General features: G+C 43.5%; 1 protein-coding gene across 1 annotated transcript; it reads left to right on the plus strand.

The window, feature by feature from the left end:
- Positions 1-14,792: 14,792 nt before the first annotated feature.
- Positions 14,793-19,858, plus strand: LOC138954605 (methyltransferase-like protein 27). Its single transcript, XM_070326408.1, has 6 exons — positions 14,793-14,865; positions 15,419-15,600; positions 16,879-17,007; positions 17,657-17,792; positions 18,878-18,970; positions 19,543-19,858. The coding sequence occupies exons 2-6, from the start codon at positions 15,445-15,447 to the stop codon at positions 19,725-19,727; spliced, it is 699 nt and encodes a 232-aa protein (XP_070182509.1). The 5' UTR covers positions 14,793-14,865; positions 15,419-15,444; the 3' UTR covers positions 19,728-19,858.
- The last annotated feature ends 3,537 nt before the right edge of the window (positions 19,859-23,395 follow it).

The following is a 23,395-nucleotide window of genomic DNA, read 5'->3' on the forward strand; positions in this document are numbered from 1 at the left end:
ACCATTTGGGTTATTTGAGTTCAAGCGTATGCCATTCGGACTCTGTTCCGCTCCCGCTACTTTCCAACGACTCATGACAGCAGGAATGAATGACCTGATCTTCCAGATGCTGCTGGTGTACTTGGATGACATTCTGGTCTATAGTAAAACCTTCCAGGAACACATTGAGCGATTGAGAGCAGTGCTTTCTCGACTGAGAGAGCTGGGACTCAAACTGAACCCGGACAAGTGCAAGTTCTGTCGTACTTCAGTGCAGTATCTGGGCTACACCATTTCACAGGGTGGCATCGCGACTGACGCGGAGAAAATCAAAGCTGTTGAACAGTGGGCAGTTCCTCAGACGCTTAGGGAATTGAGAGCTTTCTTGGGATTTGCATCGTACTACCGCCGATTCGTGCTAGGGTTTGCACAGATGGCAGGGCCGTTGCATGCACTGGTCGGGAAGGTACATGAGGGTGTGAAGGGTAAACCCGGAGGGAAGACTGTTCGGTTGGGTGGAAAGTGGACGTTAGACTGTCAACAGGCTTTTGAAAGGCTGAAACTAGCTCTCATCAGTGCTCCAGTGTTGGGATACGCTGATTATAGTCTTCCATTTGTCTTGGAAACAGACGCAAGTTCAAAAGGTCTGGGGGCAGTGTTGTCTCAGACTCAGGAGGGAAGAAAGAGGGTTATAGCCTACGCAAGTCGAACACTTCGTCCATCAGAGAAAAACATGCAAAACTATAGTTCCATGAAACTCGAACTGCTGGCTCTCAAGTGGGCTATCACCGAGAAGTTCCGTGGATATCTTCTGGGAGCTTCATTCGTGGCTTATACTGACAATAATCCTCTCAGCTACTTGAAGACTGCCAAACTAGGGGCTGTGGAACAACGTTGGGTGGCGCAGTTGGCTCTTTTCAATTTCGAGATCAAGTATCGTTCTGGGAAATCCAATGTGAACGCGGACGTCCTGTCAAGGAATCCATTTGAGAGTCCAGGTACGGACATCGAGGAAGAAGTGGTGGCGGCTTGCTCTGTCTCTGTAAACATGGGCCGGGATCAAGGGTTGGCAGCAACTGCACATGTGGGCATCGTTGCTGGGACTACAGATGAGTCGGGAAGAGAGCAGTTAGGGGCAACACACGCTCTACCGACGATTGAACCCGCAGATCTGCAAAGACTTCAGGGTGAAGATCCAGTCATTGGTCTTTTGTTACAACATTTGAAGAAAGGAACGAGACCGAGTATACAAGAAAAACGAGATTTGGGAAACTCAGCCATTGCTCTGTGTAGACAGTGGGATAAGCTCGTGGTGGAGAAAGATTTACTTTGCCGTAGAGTCACAGATCCAGATAGCAATAAACCGTTGTTACAGATAGTTTTGCCAGAGTCTCTCCAGAGGCCGGTCTTTGAATCTGTGCATGGGACAGGTCATCAGGGAGCAGAACGTTGTTTGCGATTGTTGAGACAGCGCTGTTACTGGTCAGGAATGTTCGCCACAGTGGGAAAGTGGGTTCAGGAATGTGAGCGTTGCAGCTTTGCCAAACTGCCTTCAGTGCGAGCTACTGCTCCAATTGGACATTTGTTAGCTTCTCGGCCGCTTGAGGTTGTGGCTATGGACTTCACGCTTCTCGAAAAAGCGACGGATGGTAAGGAAAACGTGCTGGTATTGACAGATGTGTTTACAAAGTTTACGGTGGCAGTACCTACCCGCGATCAGAAAGCTGTTACTGTAGCAAAGGTTTTGACGAAAGAGTGGTTTCAGAAATTCGGCATCCCCATGAGACTTCACTCTGATCAGGGTCGAAACTTTGAAGGAGAGGTGATAAAAGAGCTCTGTATTCTCTACGGTGTGAAGAAATCTCGGACCACTGCGTACCATCCGCAGGGGAATGCTCAGTGTGAACGTTTCAACCGGACGATGCATAACCTTTTGAGCACCCTTACGGATCAGAAAAAGAAACGGTGGCCTGAATACCTCCAAGAGTTGGTGTATGTCTACAATGTAACGCCCCATTCTTCCACTGGATTTTCTCCATACGCTTTGTTGTTCGGTCAGGAACCGCGTTTACCGGTTGACTTTCTGTTGGGGATCGGTTTGGAAGAAGGAGGTGGTTTGCCGACCACTGAGTGGGTTCAAGTCCACCGAGAACGGTTGTTACAGGCACATCAACTGGCGAACCGGAATCTACAGCAAGCAGCACATGAGCGAAAGAGGCGCCTTGATAAGAAAGTCAGAGGAAAATCACTTCAGCTTGGTCAACGTGTCTTGTTGCGGGATCACGGTATGGGTAGACGCAAAATCCATGATGCATGGAAGTCAGAGATTTTTGTTGTGGTCGAAATACCCGATCAGGATGGTGGACCATATGTCATAAAACCTGAAAACGGAGGTGCGCCGTTCCGAGTAAATAGGGCAGAGATAAAAGAACATTTGACTCCTGTGCAACAAGCCCCTCGGGCATCCATTAGGTTGCCAGAATTTCAGTTCCAGAGACGTGAATCTAGTTCAGATGACACGGATGAGTCAAGTTCTGAAGATGAAGTTACAGGAAACGGGGTTAGATGGGCAAACAGTTCGTCTGGAAGACGAAGGGTAACTAACTATTCCCGTCAGCGTCCCCAGCGACAGGGTGCTGGAACGCATTCAAACTTGCATCATTTACCACGAGGACCGTCCGCTTCGGTTCAGTCGGTGGTGGTATCTGAGAATTTTATGCTGTCTCTAGTCGACAGACTGCTCAAACGTACTGAGTAGAATGTAACTAGATTTTACAAATTCTATGTTGTCTCTAGTTGACAGATTACTCCAATAGATGGGGTAGGCTGTAATTAGATTTTATAAATTCTATGCTGTCTCTAGTTGACAGATTACTCCAATAGATGGAGTAAGATGTAGCTAGATTTTACCAGTTCTACGTTGTTTCTAGTCAATAGACTACTCAAACATATTGAGTGGGGTGTGATTAGATTTTAGATTTTGTATTCTTGAGATTAGTTGGTTATTGAACTTTAATTTGTTTGAGAATGGCGTCTCCAGCCTCGTACGCCTCAGGAGCAAGGTATGCTACCTGTAAGGAATTAGATAACCTTTTTCTTCCTTTTTGCTCTCTGCTGTCATTTGGTTTGTCTTTACTGTTTTCTCCGCTCTCACTTTTACTGTCTCCTCTGCTCTCGCTTTCTATTTTCTTGGTGGTATTTTTTAGAATTTGAGTTCTGGTGCTTATTGATGTCTTTGTTTGAAGACAGTGTGTATACTGGTTTTGTTTATTAGAATTAATATTAGTGGATTTTTGAAATAGATTCTGAAGGATTGTATGGTTGCCTATGAATACTCCTGTTGAATGGTTTAATTGTGATGAGTGACATTAGGTTATTGCTGATTTTTGACTAAAGGTTTGATATTCTGGGTGAGTTTTAAGGACTTCCAGTTTTTTCATTGCCTTGGCAAGTGGTCATTTTGTTAGTTGATTAGAAGATTGTGTTGCCAAGTACAGTTGGGATACAAAGAGGGGACATGCATTGATAAATCGTAAAGGTTGTCAGTATTTTGTTCTGATGTATGCTCAAGAGAGATCAGATGCTTTGATAAATCGTAAAGATTGTCAACATTTTGTTCTGATGTATGCTCAAGAGAGATAAAATATTTGATAAGTCGTAAAGATTATCATTATTGGTTATCTGGCAAGTGGTGAACAGAATTCTTTGTAAAGTGAACCATGGAACTGCCTCTGTTAAAGATGAGTTGTGATTTTTTGTTAACTTGTGTGAGTTGGATGTTGACAGGAGATAGGATTATTGGCACGGGAAGGATTATGTGAAATTTGTATTTCAGAACCTATTAGTTTTTAGAGAAATATTGTATTAGTCAGTTGATGATTGTTTTTGTGTGAAAGTTTTTGAAATGATTTGAGGATGGAGAATATTATGTTTTTGGGAGGTTAAATATTTTTTTGATTCTGGCATGTCGCCAGGAGACGACAGTCTAAGTTGGGGAGGATGTGAGCTTGGGAACGACAGTTACGGTACACATGCACTTGTGTGCATCCGTGTGAACTCGTGGTACCTCTATACTATCGGGGATTCATTAAGGTTTCCGAGACTGAGTTTTATTTCTATTGAATTGGTCTCGCGGAATAGCCGATTCTAAAATTTGCATAGGTAAAACGATTGTTTTTTGGTACAAGCCTCTGGAGTAAATTTTGTGATTAATGTTTTTGTGAACAAGAAAAAATTGACAGGTGGTTTTGTTCCATCTCCTTTTTCTCTCCGCCGCGATGTAAAGTTGAATAGTTGAAGGCGACGTTAGGCACTAATTAAAGACAGTGGGGCTGCCTGACACCCCGCGAGTTGAATGGGTTAATCTTGTGACACCGGCGCACAGGATGTGAACGTTAAAACTGTGCTTTTGCTTGGAATCTTTGAGGGAAAAAGACGTGTATTTGGTGCGGCGTGTTTTCAATGGCGTTGTGTGACATGTTTGTCACGGCCGGAAATCTTTCCGGAATGTGAGGATTCTTTTGCTGGATGTCGGAGCGTGCGACGGGGTTTCAGTAGACGGGGTTTAGTTAGGTCTGTTCTGGTTTAGTTAGGTCTTTTTCTTTTTTTTAGTGGGTCGTAGATTTGTTTTTATAGACTAGGTTTTGTTAGTGAAGAGTAGTTAGATTTAGTGGAGAGATTTTGGTCAGATTTTGTTAGAGTTTTTGTAGATTTGGTTTTTTTAAAGAATTGTTTTTTTAGGTTGTTCTTTTAGATTTCGTTTGTTTTAAATTAGAGTTTCATTGTGTTTTTTTGGATTAAAGTTGAGAGTGAGGATTTAGAGTAGAGTGTAGTTTGGGGAAAGGATTTGGTGTGTTTTAAAGGGTATCTTTAGGGAAAGAATGTAGTTTTAGAATGAAGAGTGAGAATATTGTTTTTTTTAAAGTTGTTTAGTCCTATACAGTGAAAGTTGTATTTGAAGATAAACCCCCGTTATCCCACATTTTCCCCATTTCATCGTATGGAATAAAAGAACCTGGGTAATATAACTTGTGTCGTCTGCTTTAGTGTTTGAGTTCAGTACGAAAGAGGAAAGTAGATTGGCGCACGGTTACACCTACGTAGATTGTATGTTCGAAAGTCTGACTTCTGTTGGGAATTCGCGTGGTGAAGACTGCGGTAAATCTGTAGATGATAAGAGAACAAGGATTGTCTCAGAAGAAACGACGAAATGTTTCAGACCGGTAACTTCATTTCAACATTGCACTACACAATGGACGTTCTATGTGACAGGAGAGTTTGCTGATTTTGTGTTAAACATTGGTGATTGGAGAGATCGTCTGCAAAAATCAGAGATAGGTCGCTTCAGATTGCAGCTTCTGGAAATTTGCAAGGTTTGCTGCCAGTTAAAGAACTGGATTTTACACGTAATGTATGTCATGTACAGTTAGCAACAACAAAAACACACACAAAGCAAATGGCACCGTCTGTCGACTAGTCACAGACACAAGCCTGGCGAGGTATGCGTGTACTTTATACACGTGGAAGAAACCGGAACCATGCGTCTTTGTTATTGCCGATATCGTTTGGATATCGGCAAAAATGGCCAACTTTCGTAGCGTTATGCTTTGATGATCGGAAAAGGGATGTGTGAGACCATCCAATCACAGCCCCCGAATCCCCCCACGTGTCCATCAGAATAGCTATATTAATGTTTAACGCCCTCACGCTAAAACCATCAGGGATATGTTCCCGGGTTTGACCCCGATTTCAGATGGAGAACAAAAAGAAAGAGAAAAAAGGCCACCCCCCCAAGGGAGGGATGGTTGTCGCGCTCTAGCTCCTGGTCAACGCAGCACCCGAGCCGGGGGTGGTTTCAAGGAGAGCCATGGGGTTAGTTTGGATATCCTCCTGGATCATTTTGTGTCAGTGCTGGCAGTCAGCGCTGCCGTTGTGGGTCTCTTTTCACTTGAATTCATTCCATTCCAATGTACCCACTGTTAGCCAGGACTCTTTATACCTCGCATGTCGTATATATATATATATATATCCCATGACCTCCCTTCTTTGTCTCTGTTACTTCAGTATGGGTATATATGTTGTATTTTTATAGCTCAATAAATACATCATGGACTCCAAAAAATATATGATAGTGCAGATTCCGATTTGGGCAAAGAACTACTTTCCTCCCGACCTTTGACCTCGCGCCGAATAATGTGACACATTTGTATGAAGTACAAAAATTGTATTGCACGGCTCAGAAAACCATATCAGTTGCACGCAAAAATGAATCTCAGAACTGATCTGATGTATGAAATGCAATAAGCAAACGTTTCTTTCATTATGAAAGCAATGCAGGTCGAAAAAAACGAACAAGATAACCAGATGCTAGCGAACCAAAACAAAAACACGAGCGCCCTCCCTTGCATCGTTAGCAGACGACTTTTGAGAATCTGTCGGTAGCTAGTGTGTTTTGGTGTGCGCCTTCAGCTATCAAACATCGGCTGTTTCACGTGTTTTGCGAGCAAGTCTACTCTTTTGCCTGGCTCTGCAGTAAGTCCACATTGGCGATGAAGGTATCCAAGAACTTAACATGTGTGTATTTTTCCGTAATCCAGTCATATTCCTTCAAAATGCAATCAATCGGCGGTGACAGACGTGTCGGTCGCGTTTTCCTGACACCCATACCAGTTTAAGTTCATCCGTGCAAACACACTCGCAAAACAGTTTATCACGTAGATACATTTCAAATAGGGAGCAAATGGTTAAATCTAAACCTACATATTTGTTCCCTAAAATTTGCTTCTCTGTCAATAAGCCTAATTACACACGTTCGAGAAAAACAACGTGGAATCGATTCTGAATCGAGTAAGCCAAATGGGTCCCAAACCCGTTTCGCCCGTTCTGCCGACCTGAAACGCAAAACAAAAGAATTGTGCGCTTCAACTAAATTAATTTCTATTCGACTTCATTACTTTCTTGCAACTTATGAACCTTTACTTAAAGCTTTTAAATGGTCTGAAAGTAGTGTTACCGCGTACTTATCGATGCACTCATTCGTTTTATTTTTTCAGCGACGGTCACTTAGTTTAAGGTTGCAAAAGGGCTAAGTCTCGCTGGCAACACGTTTTACCCTGCACAGATCGCAACAGTGCCGCTAGTAGTCTACACTTTGTGTTTGATGGTAGAATGGGATATACAGATTACAACACTCGTGGTTTTTTATATGGCTTGTATTTCAGTCAAGACCCAGCGGGAATATCAATCGAGAGCCACTCGCCAGAGGCTCGTGTCTCCCGATGATATTCATCCGCTGGGTCTTGACTGAAATACAAGCCATATAAAAAACCACTCGTGTTGTAACCTATACATATACGGCGTGTATACATTTCACTCTGTCTGTATCTCTGTCTGTATCTCTGTCTGTATCTCTGTTTGTGTCTGTGTGTCCGCCGTATATCTCTGGTACTTAAGGGTCGTAAGAGCTGAAATGTTGTGTGTAGATCTGAATTGGCGTACGTACGAAAATAAGATTCCTACCTGCAGTACAAGATGAGAAATGAGCTTTACACGCCTTTACTCAGCCAGCGACGGAATGAATCGGACGATTAAGCGCTTTATGATGGTGACACGTCTCGACCAAACATTTGACGTCGGAACATGATAACTTGCAGTAAGCAATTTAGAACCCTTGGACAGTTAGTGAAACTGTCATTCAGCAAGCATGGTAGTGTACACTAGTCAGATTACATTTTGTTATTCCGTTCAGCAAGCATGGTAGTGTACACTAGTAAGATTACATTTTGTTATTCCGTTCAGCAAGCATGGTAGTGTACACTAGTAAGATTACATTTTGTTATTCCGTTCAGCAAGCATGGTAGTGTACACTAGTAAGATTACATTTTGTTATTCCATTCAGCAAGCTTGGTAGTGTACACTAGTCAGATTACATTTTGTTATTCCGTTCAGCAAGCATGGTAGTGTACACTAGTAAGATTACATTTTGTTATTCCGTTCAGCAAGCATGGTAGTGTACACTAGTCAGATTACATTTTGTTATTCCGTTCAGCAAGCATGGTAGTGTACACTAGTCAGATTACATTTTGTTATTCCGTTCAGCAAGCATGGTAGTGTACACTAGTAAGATTACATTTTGTTATTCCGTTCAGCAAGCTTGGTAGTGTACACTAGTCAGATTACATTTTGTTATTCCGTTCAGCAAGCATGGTAGTGTACACAAGTAACATTACATTTTGTTATTCCGTTCAGCAAGCTTGGTAGTGTACACTAGTCAGATTACATTTTGTTATTCCGTTCAGCAAGCATGGTAGTGTACACTAGTCAGATTACATTTTGTTATTCCGTTCAGTAAGCATGGTAGTGTACACTAGTAAGATTATATTGTGTTATTCCATTCAGCAAGCATGGTAGTGTACACAAGTAACATTACATTTTGTTATTCCGTTCAGCAAGCATGGTAGTGTACACTAGTAACATTACATTTTGTTATTCCATTCAGCAAGCATGGTAGTGTACACTAGTCAGATTACATTTTGTTATTCCATTCAGCAAGCATGGTAGTGTACACTAGTAAGATTACATTTTGTTATTCCGTTTTCAAAGACGTTTTCAATTGAAGTTTACGGTAGGGTTAACGCCCGCGTCACAGATGCGACTTGCTTGACAACCCCTCATGAATCGGACAATTCAGGGCTGTATGATGGGGGGATGAATGACAGCAGGGGAAGAAACAGGTAGACTGGCGCTCAGAGTAAGCGAGACAGAACCCTGCCTTAGTTGTATTTAATGTGTCCAGAGTAAACTGCCAGGGTGATTCAAGGGATGCAACTCGTCTTCTATTCGGGAACAAATGTTACGCAAGAGTTATAGAACGTCCTACAATTAAAGCTGTGAACAGGGATTTTCTGTCAGCATCAGCAGGTCCCCCCTCTCCAAGTCACTGATGTAGCCCACGCAGCAGGTCCCCCCTCTCCAAGTCACTGATGTAGTCCACGCAGCAGGTCCCCCCTCTCCACGTCACTGATGTAGCCCACGCAGCAGGTCCCCCCTCTCCAAGTCACTGATGTAGTCCACGCAGCAGGTCCCACCTCTCCAAGTCACTGATGTAGCCCTCGCAGCAGGTCCCCCCTCTCCAAGTCATTGATGTAGCCCACGAAGCAGGTCCCCCCTCTCCACGTCACTGATGTAGCCCACGCAGCAGGTCCCCCCTCTCCAAGTCACTGATGTAGCCCACGCAGCAGGTCCCCCCTCTCCAAGTCACTGATGTAGCCCACGCAGCAGGACTGTCCCCCCTCTCCACGTCACTGATGTAGTCCACGCAGCAGGTCCCCCCTCTCCACGTCACTGATGTAGTCCACGCAGCAGGTCCCCCCTCTCCAAGTCACTGATGTAACCCACGAAGCAGGTCCCCCCTCTCCACGTCACTGATGTAGTCCACGCAGCAGGTCCCCCCTCTCCACGTCACTGATGTAGCCCACGCAGCAGGTCCCCCCTCTCCAAGTCACTGATGTAACCCACGAAGCAGGTCCCACCTCTCCACGTCACTGATGTAGTCCACGTAGCAGGCCCCCTCTCTCCAAGTCACTGATGTAGCCCACGCAGCAGGCCCCCCCTCTCCACGTCACTGATGTAGCCCACGCAGCAGGTCCTCCCTCTCCACGTCACTGATGTAGTCCCACCTCTCCACGTCACTGATGTAGTCCACGTAGCAGGTCCCCCCTCTCCAAGTCACTGATGTAGTCCACGCAGCAGGCCCCCCTCTCCAAGTCACTGATGTAGTCCACGCAGCAGGTCCCCCCTCTCCAAGTCACTGATGTAGTCCACGTAGCAGGTCCACCCTCTCCAAGTCACTGATGTAGTCCACGTAGCAGGTCCACCCTCTCCAAGTCACTGATGTAGTCCACGTAGCAGGTCCCCCCTCTCCAAGTCACTGATGTAGTCCACGCAGCAGGTCCCCCCTCTCCAAGTCACTGATGTAGTCCACGTAGCAGGTCCACCCTCTCCAAGTCACTGATGTAGTACACGCAGCAGGTCCCCCCTCTCCAAGTCACTGATGTAGTCCACGTAGCAGGTCCCCCCTCTCCAAGTCACTGATGTATTCCACGTAGCAGGTCCACCCTCTCCAAGTCACTGATGTAGTCCACGCAGCAGGTCCCCCCTCTCCAAGTCACTGATGTAGTCCACGTAGCAGGTCCACCCTCTCCAAGTCACTGATGTAGCCCACGCAGCAGGTCCCCTCTCTCCAAGTCACTGATGTAGCCCCCGCAGCAGGTCCCCCCTCTCCACGTCACTGATGTAGTCCAAGGGAAGGGCAAGAGCCAATACAGCTTGGCACCAGTGCCGCCGCAGGAGTTGCCGGAAAGAGGTTGGCAAGCAACAACAGACCGCCTTAGGGACTCCAGCTCCGGATTTTTCCTAAGGGTTTTACTCCCGAAGTCTTTCCTGTGAGCAGGTATGGCCGCAAGGCAGCGGAGGTTTGAAGTCAGGGTTTTCCTTCGGCACCACACACCAAGTTAGAATACAGGAGTTTGTTTCGTCAATTTTGAGGGGTAATATGACAACAAGCGATGTATTTCAGCCATTACTTGGTGGATTGCTATGAAACTCTCAGAATATGTTGCCAGCACACTATAGACGTACTGTGAGGAAAGTTGTAGAGTGTTCACATGTTATGCAATAATCCGGAAAAGTGTTAAAACCTGTCATAGGAATGTTCACTTATGTTCAAAAGATTCTCGAAAACGGCTCACGTTGATACCTTTTTCTCGACATGTCTGTTATCACTTTCTAACAGTCAACATATGTAGAAATAACTCTTAATCAAGTGACGGGTTCAAGCATAATACCACCCCACCCACCACCCACCCCACCCCTCCCCAAATTTTGTCATGTGTGTGTGTTGATTATTAAGTGTTTTATTGTTGTTTCGAGGCAGCGAATTTGCGATTCCTAAACGCCCTACTGAACGACTGACGTCACAGCCGCTTCGGCCTTTTCCGGAGGAACACCGCGTGCCACTTCGACCGCGTTGCACTTGCAGTCATTCGGCGATGCCACCTTGATTATCAGTTAATAAAGTTATTATTCAGGCAATATGAAAGAAATTAGTTTTTTCTTTTGTTACACTTACACAGTTTTATGAAGATCAATTTCAGACTCGGCAAAATAATGGTTGTATCATGAGCGACTGTCACAAGCGAGAGGTGCGGTTCGATCAGTAGGTCAGTCATTGTCGAACTGTTCGGTGCGAAGCACGGTTTTGTTTCTGGTAACTATATTGATTTCTTCAAGTTGCACTAATGTTTACGCTGTGCGCTGCGGTTTAATATTATGTGTGCTTGTTATTGGCTAATACGGTGAGCCCACGTCGTTTAGTTTGCAGACCGTGCACATGTGAGCTTTGTGTAATCGCGTTTTCATCATAAGATACCACCGAGCTAAACCGCTTTGGGGGAAATGGTTTAAAAAAAATAAAATAAAAAAATAAACAGAATGCATCAGGGTTGAAAAGATTGAAGGGTGGAGTTAAGGACACAAAATAGATGACAAAAATAAAGCAAACAAGAAAAACAAGAGGCGAAGCCTTCAAGGCTCACGTAAGAAATCGACAAACAGTAACACAAACTCAATCACTCCGTCACACATACACACACACACACAGTAAGCAAGGTGAAACTGTGCAAGAAAGCGAGACCCTGGATCTGCCAATTAGTCTCGGCCCGCTCACAATAACAATGACCGAGACTTTCAGTAATTCCTTTGCGTGACGTCTAACCCTCTTACGTCATAATGTGACGTCTTCAAATGGTTTCTATCACACACGTCAAACACTTTGACCGAGACGTAATCTTCTTATGCGAGCTTTATCCATAGACTCGGAAATGTTAAAGTTTCTATCACACACACACGCACGCACGCACGCACGCACGCACAGACAGACAAAGTTTATCATCGCATAGGCTACACTTACGTGAGCCAAAAAACTGTAACCAGGAAGGGTGTCGAACCCGAGTCAGCTGACCTTCAAGCTGGAGCACAAACCACTAGGCTACGACAACAACTGACAGACAGGGCTACAAAAGTGAAGGCATTTCAGGGTTACTCTGTCGTATGTGGCGTTTCTCGCGCATAAAGGTTCTGTTACCAACTCTACGGCTAAGAAAGGTTGCATTTGAAGTTAAATGTCTACTAAAATATCAAAGGAAACACCATTTCTGAACAACACATCGGTTTGCGCTCGCCTCTCGCAGTCGTTCAGGTGAAACTGAAACCAAATCGGCTTGCCTGATACAGCAGATATTTTAACACTTCCACGTCACACTGAAACACTGAGCTACAGTTTAGTAACGTGATATGTATCGATTGGAGATTGGATTTCCCTTCTTTGAGTCATGTGACGTCAGAGGCCGACAAAACTTTATAATTTGGCTTTTCAGGTTGACCGAAACTTCAAAGGAACTCCAAAAAAACAAACGTCATGTGTTTGATTGCATGTGTGTGTGCTGTTCAATGTCAAAACAACAACAAAGTGAGTACATGACGTGTGTTTTGTAGTTCCTTTGAAGTTTCGGTCAACCTGAAACGCCCAAATATGAAGCTTATGTGTTTGATTGCATACATGTGGATTGCATGCATGTGTGTGTGTGCTCGTTCAATCGTCAAAACAACAACAAAGTCATAAGTACCTGAAAGGAATTCGATCGATAAATAAATGTTATTTGCGTGTTTGACCAAAATATGACATTTTACACAGATCTCGACAGTCATTGTTCACCTCGACCGCTAGAAATTAGAAAAACAATGATTTATAATATTGTATTGGTAAATATCTGTATGGTACGCCGATGTTCGATTTGGAATTGAGGTTAAGAAATATTTTTGATTATTTGATATGATTGAAAAAGACAAATAAAGAAGGATGCTCCCCACCTTACCCCCCCCCCCCCCCCCCCCCCAAACAAAAAAGGCAAAACGATTCGGGGTTGAAGCAGCCTGCATGCAACTGAGGAAAAAAAAACCATACACACCCAAAAAAATACCCCCCCAAAACAGCATTGCCGGAAATCAAAGGATAAAAAGAAATGACCACAAAGTTCTCAAAGACAGTACTTCCCGTGTACACGATTCAGATCAACATTTTTGGAGTGGAACAGGGAACAGTTTAAGCGGCACTTGACCGCGGGACCTCTTGGCACTACCGACGCTAACGGCATGAAGCCTCCGGGTAATCTTTGGACATTTGGATTGCTGTGTGTGCATCTGGTCAGCGGAGGGGGGTTGGATGTCTTAAACAGGGTGGGGAGGGGGGGGGTGGGGAATGTCGTAAACAGGGTGAGTGGATGTCGTTAACAATGTACACTACATTGGGGTGTGCACGTTAAAGATCCCATGATTGACAAAAGGGTCTGTCCTGGCAAAATTGTATTGGCATAGATAAAAATGTCCACCAAAATATCCGTGTGACTTGGAATAATAGACCGTGAAAAGTAGGATATGAGCCGAAATGGCTGCGATCTGCTGGCCGATGTAAATGCGTGATGTATTGTGTAAAAAAATTCCATCTCACACGGCATTAATAAATCCCTGCGTCTTGAATATGTGCGCGATATAAATTGCATTATAAACAAAATAAACAAAATAAAAAAATCCCTGCGCTTAGAACTGTACCCACGGAATAAGCGCGATATAAGCCTCATATTGATTGATTGATTGAACAGGAGGGGGATGTCGTAAACAGGGTGGGGGGGGTGTGTCGTAAACAGGGTGGGGGGATGTCGTAAACAGGATGGGGGAGGGGGGTGTGTGTTGTAAACAGGGTGGGGGATGTCGTAAACAGGGAGGGGGATGTCGTAAACAGGGTGAAGGGGATGTCGTAAACAGGGTGGGGGGGTGTCGTTAACATTCTGGAGGGGGAGGGATGTCGAAAACAAGGTGGGGGGATGTCGTAAACAGGGTGGGGGGATGTCGTAAACAAGGTGGGGGGGATGTCGTAAACAGGGTGGGGGGATGTCGTAAACAGGGTGGGAGATGTCGTAAACAGGGTGGGGGGGATGTCGTAAACAGGGTGGGGGGGGGATGTCGTAAACAGGGTGGGGGATGTCGTAAACAGGGTGGGGGATGTCGTAAACAGGGTGGGGGGATGTCGTAAACAGGGTGGGCGATGTCGTGAACAGGGTGGGAGGATGTCGTAAACAGGGTGGGGGATGTCGTAAACAGAGGGGGGATGTCGTAAACAGAGGGGGGGATGTCGTAAACAGAGGGGGGGATGTCGTAAACAGAGGGGGGGATGTCGTAAACAGAGGGGGGGATGTCGTAAACAGGGTGGGGGATGTCGTAAACAGGGTGGGGGATGTCGTAAACAGGGGGGGGGGATGTCGTAAACAGGGTGGGGGGATGTCGTAAACAGGGGGGGGGGGGATGTCGTAAACAGGGGGGGGGGGGGGGGTGTCCACTGCGGTCCTGTCATTTTGGCAAAGCACAATATAAACCGTGGTTTTGTACACTTCAAACTTGTCACTCCTTTTTTTCTAACAAGAGTATATCAAGGAATAACAGTACACAAAGAAAACACACACACACACACACACACACAAACACACACACACACTGGCATATATACGCGGGCGCACACACAGAAACACACACACACACACACACACACACACACACACACACACACACGCACACACACACACACACACACACACACACACACACACACACCCACACACACACACACACACACACACACACACACACGCACGCATACACACGCAATCTTTCGCAAGGGCGTGCTTATGAAATTATAGTGTTTAATTAATTTATAAGCCGACAGCGAGAGGAGCCGCGCCAGTGCACCGAGCAAGAGGCATACATACAGCAGGAAAGGTAAAAGCGTGTAGTGTTTGGCGTCTGTTCATTTTTATGTCCAATCTTTGGTCTGGTTGTCTGGCTGTTTGACTTGCAGGTTGGCTGGTTGGCTAGAGGGTCCCGGGACGTGTTCACAATAGCTGTTTGTACAATAGCTGACGATTGTCGGTGTACATATAAAATATCGTGTTCACGCACAGTGTACTTTGTACAATAGCTGACAATTCCCGGTGTACATATAAAATTGTACAATAGCTGACGATTGCCGGTGTACATATAAAATATCGTGTTCACGCATAGTGTACTTTGTACAATAGCTGACGATTGCAGTCTGAACAAGTATCTACGGTACGCACGATAAAGGAAATGAAGTACGTCCCAGGACCCGCTCTGTTAAAGTTCAGTGCGTCCCGGGACCCCCTCCAGAAATGTCTAGGACGTGTTTTCGGCTTCTAGTGCGTATAGGACGCAGGGACGCGCACTTTGGGGAGCCCTGGCAGTATTTCGCCGTACTGCATCATAAATATTGACATTTGTTGATCCCTGTGTGTTTGCTCGTTGTCGTTGTCAGTTTCAGACTGAACTGAAAACGGAAACATGTCCGAGCTTGAGAAAGAGGTCAAGAGGTTTGCCGAGACACACAATGGTGAACAAGTCTCGTCTTACCGCGCCGTTTACAACGTGGGTCGCCACGGGATTTCGACCAAGGAATCTACGGACGCGTATCACAACTGGAGCGCTACGTACGAACAGGTACAGTACTATCAGCAGCATGCACTTTCTTGACAAAACTAGCTGTAGCATAAGTATATTATCATTTGGGAAAAGTACAACGCAGCTATAAATAATACACTAGATACATTTTACAAGGATTGGCGCTTGTTTATATATATATGCATGTTTTGATGTAACTCTTAGGTTCTTTTTCCTTTACATATTTTTGATACTGCGACCACCAAGCCATGAGCACCCCCCCTACCCCCACCCCCTGCGTGTTGTTATTGTCCCCTTGTCTATGTGATGTAATGTAATGTAAAGTCTATACAATCATGTACAAAAAGAACTCCACAAAAGAGAATCAAGAAGAAGAAAAACAAAAAGTATATCATCTCACAAGTAGTCATCGACCATTGCTTCAGTCGACGCGCGGTCATACGTGTGCCCTTTGAACCTTCCTCACAAGCCGATCAAACTAAAACTAGAATAGGGAACTGTGGAAAATCTGTTTTCAGGATAAGTAATTTACTAGTGCAAACCTTGAATGATCCTGAGTTTCTAGCATTTCTGCTTCTTCTTCTTCTTTGTTCATGGGCTGAAACTCTCACGTTCACTCATGGTTTTGCACGAGTGGAGTTTTACGTGTATAACCGTTTTTATCCCGCCGATCAGCCAGCCATACGCCGATTCCGGGGGAGGCATGCTGGGTATTTTCGTGTTTCTAACTCTAACCCTTCGAACTCTGACATGGATTACAGGATCTTTTCTGTGCGCACTTGGTCTTGTGCTTGCGTGTACGACACAAGCAGTTGTTCACATAAGTTAACTGGGGAGATTGGAATAATCTCCACCCTTAACCCACCTGGCGCAGCCGGGATTCGAACACTCAACCGATCAGGAGGCCGATGGCTTATCCACTGGGCCACTGCGCCCGTCTATCTCTCTAGCATTACATACATAGTTTGACACTTCCTGAGAGCATTAATGATATTTTGACGTAGCGTCTCAACAGGTATACAAATTAATGTAGTTGATTAAACATTGAATTTCCCTTCTTTGAGCCATGTGACGTCAGAGTCCGACAAAACTACACATTGAGGCGGCCAGCCGAGACTACAAAATAGTGCATGTTGGAGTGCGTTCAATGGTAAAAACTAAAAGGAATGTTAACCATAATCGATCGATACATACATGTTATTTAAGCGCGGTCTCGGGGGAACACTCACTGTCTCTATCTGTGTAAAATGTCATATTCTGGTCAAAAATACAAAATAACGTATAATGTCCGCATCTCATACGCATCTCTCTCTGCAGGATGCCGGACCGGACAAGTTCAGAGGGCCGGTCATCGCTGCAGAGTCTGTGGCCGCGTTCTACCGGACACACAGAGACAAGGTGCTCATTCTCGACGTGGCTTGCGGCACTGGCTTCGTCGGACAAGAGGTATGGTATAGTGCTAGCCTTTAAAACGCAACATATTTATCGGACAAGAGGTATGGTATAGTGCCTTCCTTTGAAACGCAACATATTTATCGGACAAGAGGTATGGTATAGTGCCTTCCTTTGAAACGCAACATATTTATCGGACAAGAGGTATGGTATAGTGCTAGCCTTTAAAACGCAACATCTTTGTCGGACAAGAGGTATGGTATAGTGCTAGCCTTTAAAACGCAACATATTTATCGGACAAGAGGTATGGTATAGTGCTAGCCTTTAAAACGCAGCATCTTTGTCGGACAAGAGGTATGGTATAGTGCTTGCCTTTGAAACGCAACATATTTATCGGACAAGAGGTATGGTATAGTGCTAGGACAAAAAACCAACCAACCATGAAACTGTTTGTGGGTGTTTGATTTTGTAAGATCAATTGTATACACAATGTTGATTAACAAATGAATTACCGTCAAAGGCAAATACCGGTGGGAGTCGATTGCAGTCATCACAGATATTTAATTTTCTGTCATTGGCTGTACATTGAAATATGTTAATTTCTTTGCCTGCCTGCCTGCCTGCCTGCCTGCCTGTCTGTCTGTCTGTTGACCTACATAACTGTGCAAAGAGTTTCAACGTTTGTTGTTCTTCTCGCAAACAGCTGCAGAAACGAGGTTTCAAGCAAATGGATGGCCTTGACCCCTGCTCCAGCTTGCTAGAAAAGGCTCGTGCCAAGAACATCTACAGGAAAGAGTTCTGCTGCTACCTCAACGACAAACCGCTCCCTATAGAAGACAGTGAGTATATGACACGGTGACACTCAGTAGTCTCCCTTTTGATTGTTGGTATGTGGTATATCTGTTGGTTATAGAAACTCGAAAATACCCAGCATACTTCCCCCGAAATCGGCGTATGCTGCCATAATGGCGGGGTCAAAACGGTCATACACGTAAAAATCCACTCGTGCAAAAACATAAGTGAACGTGGGAGTTTCAGCCCATGAACGAAGAAGAAGAAGAAGAAGAAGAAGAAGAAGAAGAAGAAGAAGAAGAAGAAGAAGAAGAAGAAGAAGAAGAAGAGTACTGGAGGGCTTGCAGGCTACAGTGTCCATGCATTAATGAGATACGACACCGATTGAACAAATCAAAACGTCTATTCTGAACCCTCTGCCCCTCTCCCCCCCTCCCCCTCCCCCCTCACCACCACCATTTTCCGTGTTATGTCTGGCGTCAAAGTTCGAAAAATACGTCATAAAAGAACAAAATAGCGTCACGTACAAGTTGTGCCACTTCTCATGTTGTTCTACTCATAAGGTTACCACCAGGCTGTGCACGTATCGGTATCCTATTTCATTAAGAAGTGCGTGTTTCCTACTATAACCCGCGCGTCCGCGTGTGACGTAATGTGACTGAGAATGGAGCAAGAGAGGATGGAAGCGGGGGGAAGGGGGGGGAGAGAACTCTTAACTCAAAACTGAGTGAGTGAGAGAGAGAGAGAGAGAGAGAGAGAGAGAGAGAGAGAGAGAGAGAGAGAGAGAGAGAGAGAGAGAGAGAGAGAGAGAGAGAGAGAGAGAGAGAGAGAGAGAAAGAGAGAGAGAGAGAGAGATTTGTTTTGACATTATCATCCTAATCTTAATCATTATGAGTTGACTGACTATAAAATGCGACTATATGCGGTTTAAATAATGCTGTGCATGACAGGAGTATGACTGTGTTATATATGTTCAATTACGTGTCATGCTGTATGTTGACATGCTGTGATACACTACACCCGAGTTTCTCGTCTTGAGATAATAAAGTTGTCTATGTCTATTAGCAAAGGATGTCGCGTCTGACGATCGGTTTCAGTGACTGCTTGTCTGATCCGGGTCTCTGTGTTTCAGACACGTATGACTGCGCGGTGTTGTCAGGGGGTATGATGGAGGGACACGTGCCATGTTCCGGTCTGTACCAACTGGCCAGGGTGGTCAAACCAGGTGATTAAAAGACACAAGTCAACCAAATAACCAACCATAATCCAGCCAACCAACCAACCAACCAACCAACCAAACAAACAAACACACAACAACAAAAACCAAAGCACAACAACAACACTGCTGTAAAGCCTATCCTATTGATCTAATTTACACAGGCTATGAATAGAAGGTCTAAAAAAACAGGGTCTTAAAAGGGAGGAAGACTTAAGGTGAGGGGGGGGGGGGTGGGGGGTGTGTGTGTGTGTGTGTGTGGGGGGGGGTCGTAAATGGGGGGTTCCGCTGTATTAGATTAATGTTGCAGGGTTAATGTCGTGATTTTTACTTGTGTCGTGCATGTCTCGGTATCATATATTTTTAATTGTTGCAGCATTAATGTCGTTATTGTTAATTGTGACGTGCACGTGTAGGTATCATTATATTTGTTAAAAGTGTTTGCAGGGTTAATGTCGTTTATTTTTAATTGTGACGAGCATGTGTTGTATCATATGTTTAAAAAAAAATTGCTGGGTTAATGTCGTTATTTTTACGTGTGACGAGCATGAGTCGGTATCGTACACGTTTAATCGTTCTAGGAGGCCTGGTGTGCATCGTGATGCGAGAAGAGTTCCTGGAGCATGTGCAGGAGTACCGCGACAACCTGGAGCCTGTCATCACAGACTTAGAGTCACGTGCAATATGGCGTCTGGCTTCAAGAACAGTCGTGCCCAATTATTTCCTTGATAAAAACGGCGTCGTGTTCAATTTTGTGAAATGCTAAAGGAACTAAACTCAAGACCACCATGAAGCCCAAACAAGACTCAACATTTGTTCTGTCCTGATACACACAAGACTCAACATTTGTTCTGTCCTGATACAAACAAGACTCAACATTTGTTCTGTCCTGATACAAACAAGACTCAACATTTGTTCTGTCCTGATACAAACAAGACTCAACATGTGTTCTGTCCTTATACACACAAGACTCAACATGTGTTCTGTCCTGATACAAACAAGACTCAACATGTGTTCTGTCCTGATACAAACAAGACTCAACATTGTTCTGTCCTTATACAAACAAGACTCAACATGTGTTCTGTCCTGATACAAACAAGACTCAACATTTGTTCTGTCCTGATACAAACAAGACTCAACATTTGTTCTGTCCTGATACAAACAAGACTCAACATTTGTTCTGTCCTGATACAAACAAGACTCAACATTTGTTCTGTCCTGATACAAACAAGACTCAACATGTGTTCTGTCCTTATACAAACAAGACTCAACATTTGTTCTGTCCTGATACAAACAAGACTCAACATTTGTTCTGTCCTGATACAAACAAGACTCAACATTTGTTCTGTCCTGATACAAACAAGACTCAACATGTGTTCTGTCCTTATACAAACAAGACTCAACATTTGTTCTGTCCTGATACAAACAAGACTCAACATTTGTTCTGTCCTTATACAAACAAGACTCAACATTGTTTCTGTCCTTATACAAACAAGACTCAACATGTGTTCTGTCCTGATACAAACAAGACTCAACATTTGTTCTGTCCTGATACAAACAAGACTCAACATTGTCTCTGTCCTTATACAAACAAGACTCAACATGTGTTCTGTCCTGATACAAACAAGACTCAACATTTGTTCTGTCCTGATACAAACAAGACTCAACATTTGTTCTGTCCTTATACAAACAAGACTCAACATGTGTTCTGTCCTGATACAAACAAGACTCAACATGTGTTCTGTCCTTATACAAACAAGACTCAACATTTGTTCTGTCCTGATACAAACAAGACTCAACATTTGTTCTGTCCTGATACAAACAAGACTCAACATGTGTTCTGTCCTTATACAAACAAGACTCAACATGTGTTCTGTCCTTATACAAACAAGACTCAACATTTGTTCTGTCCTTATACAAACAAGACTCAACATTTGTTCTGTCCTTATACAAACAAGACTCAACATTGTCTCTGTCCTTATACAAACAAGACTCAACATTGTCTCTGTCCTTATACAAACAAGACTCAACATTTGTTCTGTCCTGATACAAACAAGACTCAACATTTGTTCTGTCCTGATACAAACAAGACTCAACATTGTCTCTGTCCTGATACAAACAAGACTCAACATTTGTTCTGTCCTGATACACACAAGACTCAACATTGTCTCTGTCCTGATACAAACAAGACTCAACATTTGTTCTGTCCTGATACAAACAAGACTCAACATTTGTTCTGTCCTGATACAAACAAGACTCAACATTTGTTCTGTCCTGATACAAACAAGACTCAACATTGTCTCTGTCCTGATACAAACAAGACTCAACATTTGTTCTGTCCTGATACAAACAAGACTCAACATTTGTTCTGTCCTGATACACACAAGACTCAACATTGTCTCTGTCCTGATACAAACAAGACTCAACATTTGTTCTGTCCTGATACAAACAAGACTCAACATTTGTTCTGTCCTGATACAAACAAGACTCAACATTTGTTCTGTCCTGATACAAACAAGACTCAACATTTGTTCTGTCCTGATACACACAAGACTCAACATTTGTTCTGTCCTGATACAAACAAGACTCAACATTTGTTCTGTCCTTATACAAACAAGACTCAACATTTGTTCTGTCCTTATACAAACAAGACTCAACATTTGTTCTGTCCTTATACAAACAAGACTCAACATTTGTTCTGTCCTGATACAAACAAGACTCAACATTTGTTCTGTCCTGATACAAACAAGACTCAACATTGTCTCTGTCCTGATACAAACAAGACTCAACATTTGTTCTGTCCTGATACACACAAGACTCAACATTTGTTCTGTCCTTATACAAACAAGACTCAACATTGTCTCTGTCCTTATACAAACAAGACTCAACATTTGTTCTGTCCTGATACAAACAAGACTCAACATTTGTTCTGTCCTGATACAAACAAGACTCAACATGTGTTCTGTCCTGATACAAACAAGACTCAACATTGTCTCTGTCCTGATACAAACAAGACTCAACATTTGTTCTGTCCTGATACACACAAGACTCAACATGTGTTCTGTCCTGATACAAACAAGACTCAACATTGTCTCTGTCCTTATACAAACAAGACTCAACATTTGTTCTGTCCTGATACAAACAAGACTCAACATGTGTTCTGTCCTTATACAAACAAGACTCAACATTGTTCTGTCCTGATACAAACAAGACTCAACATTTGTTCTGTCCTGATACAAACAAGACTCAACATGTGTTCTGTCCTGATACAAACAAGACTCAACATGTGTTCTGTCCTGATACAAACAAGACTCAACATTTGTTCTGTCCTTATACAAACAAGACTCAACATTTGTTCTGTCCTGATACAAACAAGGAACATTGCTATGCAGTGTCGGGCGGTTACAGGAATAAAATACATCACATTTACTATTGCACTAAAAAACAACAACGACCATTTTTGTGTGTAACAATACTCCAATGATCTGTTTTTCAATACTGTGTTTTATCATAAGTATGTATCCAAAGCGTGTCTGAGATGATGTCCGCATGCGGTCAGCACGTGCAACAATTGTCGTGGGCAAAGCTAAGAACGGGAATGATAAGATAAGATAAGATAAGACTAAATGTAACAACAAGTGTCGTGGGCAAAGCTAAGAACGGGAATGATAAGATAAGATAAGATAAGACTAAATGTAACAACAAGTGTCGTAGGCAAAGCTAAGAACGGGAATGATAAGATAAGATAAGATAAGACTAAATGTAACAACAAGTGTCGTGGGCAAAGCTAAGAACGGGAATGATAAGATAAGATAAGATAAGACTAAATGTAACAACAAGTGTCGTGGGCAAAGCTAAGAACGGGAATGATAAGATAAGATAAGATAAGATAAGATAAGATAAGATAAGATAAGATAAGATAAGATAAGATAAGATAAGACTAAATGTTAGATAAGAAAAGATAAGACCAAATGTAACAAGAATTGTACGTTATTTTGCTCTGCAAAGAGATTTTAACAAATCTCAGAAGACAGTCTCAATTCAAGTCTTCAATTGTTTCTTTTACAACTTTTGATATAAATGCAAAAAACAAAACAAAAAACACTTGCGGCTAAACAACACGCTATGCTTATTACACACAATATAAAACCAACATAAAAACACTCGGGGCTAAACAACACGCTATGCTTATTACACACAATATAAAACCAACATAAAAACACTCGGGGCTAAACAACACGCTATGCTTATTACACACAATATAAAACCAACATAAAAACACTCGGGGCTAAACAACACGCTATGCTTATTACACACAATATAAAACCAACATAAAAACACTTGAGGCTAAACAACACGCTATGCTTATTACACACAATATAAAACCAACATAAAAACACTTGGGGCTAAACAACACGCTATGCTTATTACACA

Source organism: Littorina saxatilis, unplaced genomic scaffold (genome assembly GCF_037325665.1).
Source record: "Littorina saxatilis isolate snail1 unplaced genomic scaffold, US_GU_Lsax_2.0 scaffold_463, whole genome shotgun sequence".
NCBI classification, from domain to species: Eukaryota; Metazoa; Mollusca; class Gastropoda; order Littorinimorpha; family Littorinidae; genus Littorina; species Littorina saxatilis.

Excerpts from the sequence above, each read along its gene's own strand:
- LOC138954605 (XM_070326408.1), top strand. The coding sequence starts at position 15,445 with ATGTCCGAGCTTGAGAAAGAGGTCAAGAGGTTTGCCGAGACACACAAT. Across the intron at positions 15,601-16,878 it reads GGAGCGCTACGTACGAACAG|GATGCCGGACCGGACAAGTT; the intron begins GTACAGTACTAT and ends CTCTCTCTGCAG. Across the intron at positions 17,793-18,877 it reads ACCGCTCCCTATAGAAGACA|ACACGTATGACTGCGCGGTG; the intron begins GTGAGTATATGA and ends TCTGTGTTTCAG.